This window comes from Orycteropus afer, unplaced genomic scaffold, assembly GCF_000298275.1.
Source record: "Orycteropus afer afer isolate SDZICR_OR568_19922 unplaced genomic scaffold, OryAfe1.0 scaffold01030, whole genome shotgun sequence".
NCBI classification, from domain to species: Eukaryota; Metazoa; Chordata; class Mammalia; order Tubulidentata; family Orycteropodidae; genus Orycteropus; species Orycteropus afer.
This window is the reverse complement of record NW_006922617.1, coordinates 207504-208366: the sequence shown is the minus strand read 5'-3', so window position 1 is coordinate 208366 and position 863 is coordinate 207504. Positions and strand designations below refer to the sequence as shown.

Sequence of the window (863 nt, the reverse complement as noted above, 5' to 3'; positions counted from 1 at the left end):
GGCCTGGTTGAGTGGCTGGGCAGCTGGATGTAGTATTCCTCATGATGAGACTGGTAATCAGCTCCATGGTGGAATCTATTAGAGCAGCTGAGTAGCTGCTTTGGGTATGTGGTCTGCTTCCCATATATAAGAAACAGCTTTGGGAATGGTGTCTAGCTGATGGCACACTTGAACCCTGCATGTAGCCGAGTCATTGTTCAACAGTCTGCCATGCTTTGCCGATCCTGGGACTTTCAGTGGACTTGAATCAATGGCCTGCCATGTGGTTTGGTAATATCGGGACTGTGCCTTTTCACTTGTCAACCTTGGGTTTGGCAGCCTCAGCAGCCAGCAGCTCCCTGTGTGGAGAGATGCCTTGAGCAAGAGGTAGAGCTGAAGCCCAAGTCTAAGGGACTTCGACCCAGCTCCTAGAACTGGCACTTTGAACTCAGACTTAAAGCCTCCATACTAAGAGAATAAACTCCTGTTTGTTAAAGCCTTCCCATTTGTGGTATATTCCTGTCAGAGCAGCACTAGGTAACCAAAACACAATGCCTCCTCAAGAATCCAGGGGCAGCACAATAACTTTCTACCTGTATTTTGGTGATAAGCCATTTTTGTTTAGTATTGCAGAAATGGTTTAAGTTCATAAAGCTATCATATTTTGAAGTAGTTATTCCAAGCTGAGAATCTATTCTTACTTGTGGTGTTGTTAGAGTTGTTGTGCTACTCATTGTTTCTTCCATTTGTTGTGTTTGAACATCCAGTGTTTCAAATTGGTGTTCAAATTTATCCATCAGGGCAGAAATCTGTAAAAAGAGATATGGTCATAAGAAAAACTTACACTGAAAAGATTGTATCTGAACATCAAATATATATATATG

The 863-nt window shown here is 42.6% G+C and overlaps 1 protein-coding gene across 1 annotated transcript in view; it reads right to left on the bottom strand.

The window, feature by feature from the left end:
• Nucleotides 1–863, bottom strand: part of LOC122151994 (charged multivesicular body protein 1b-2-like) — a 10303-nt gene that overhangs the window by 8993 nt on the left and 447 nt on the right. Inside the window, exon 3 of the mRNA XM_042783395.1 lies at nt 681–792. Within this exon, the coding sequence (XP_042639329.1) occupies nt 681–792 (112 nt within the window). The remainder of the gene's footprint in view (nt 1–680; nt 793–863) is intronic.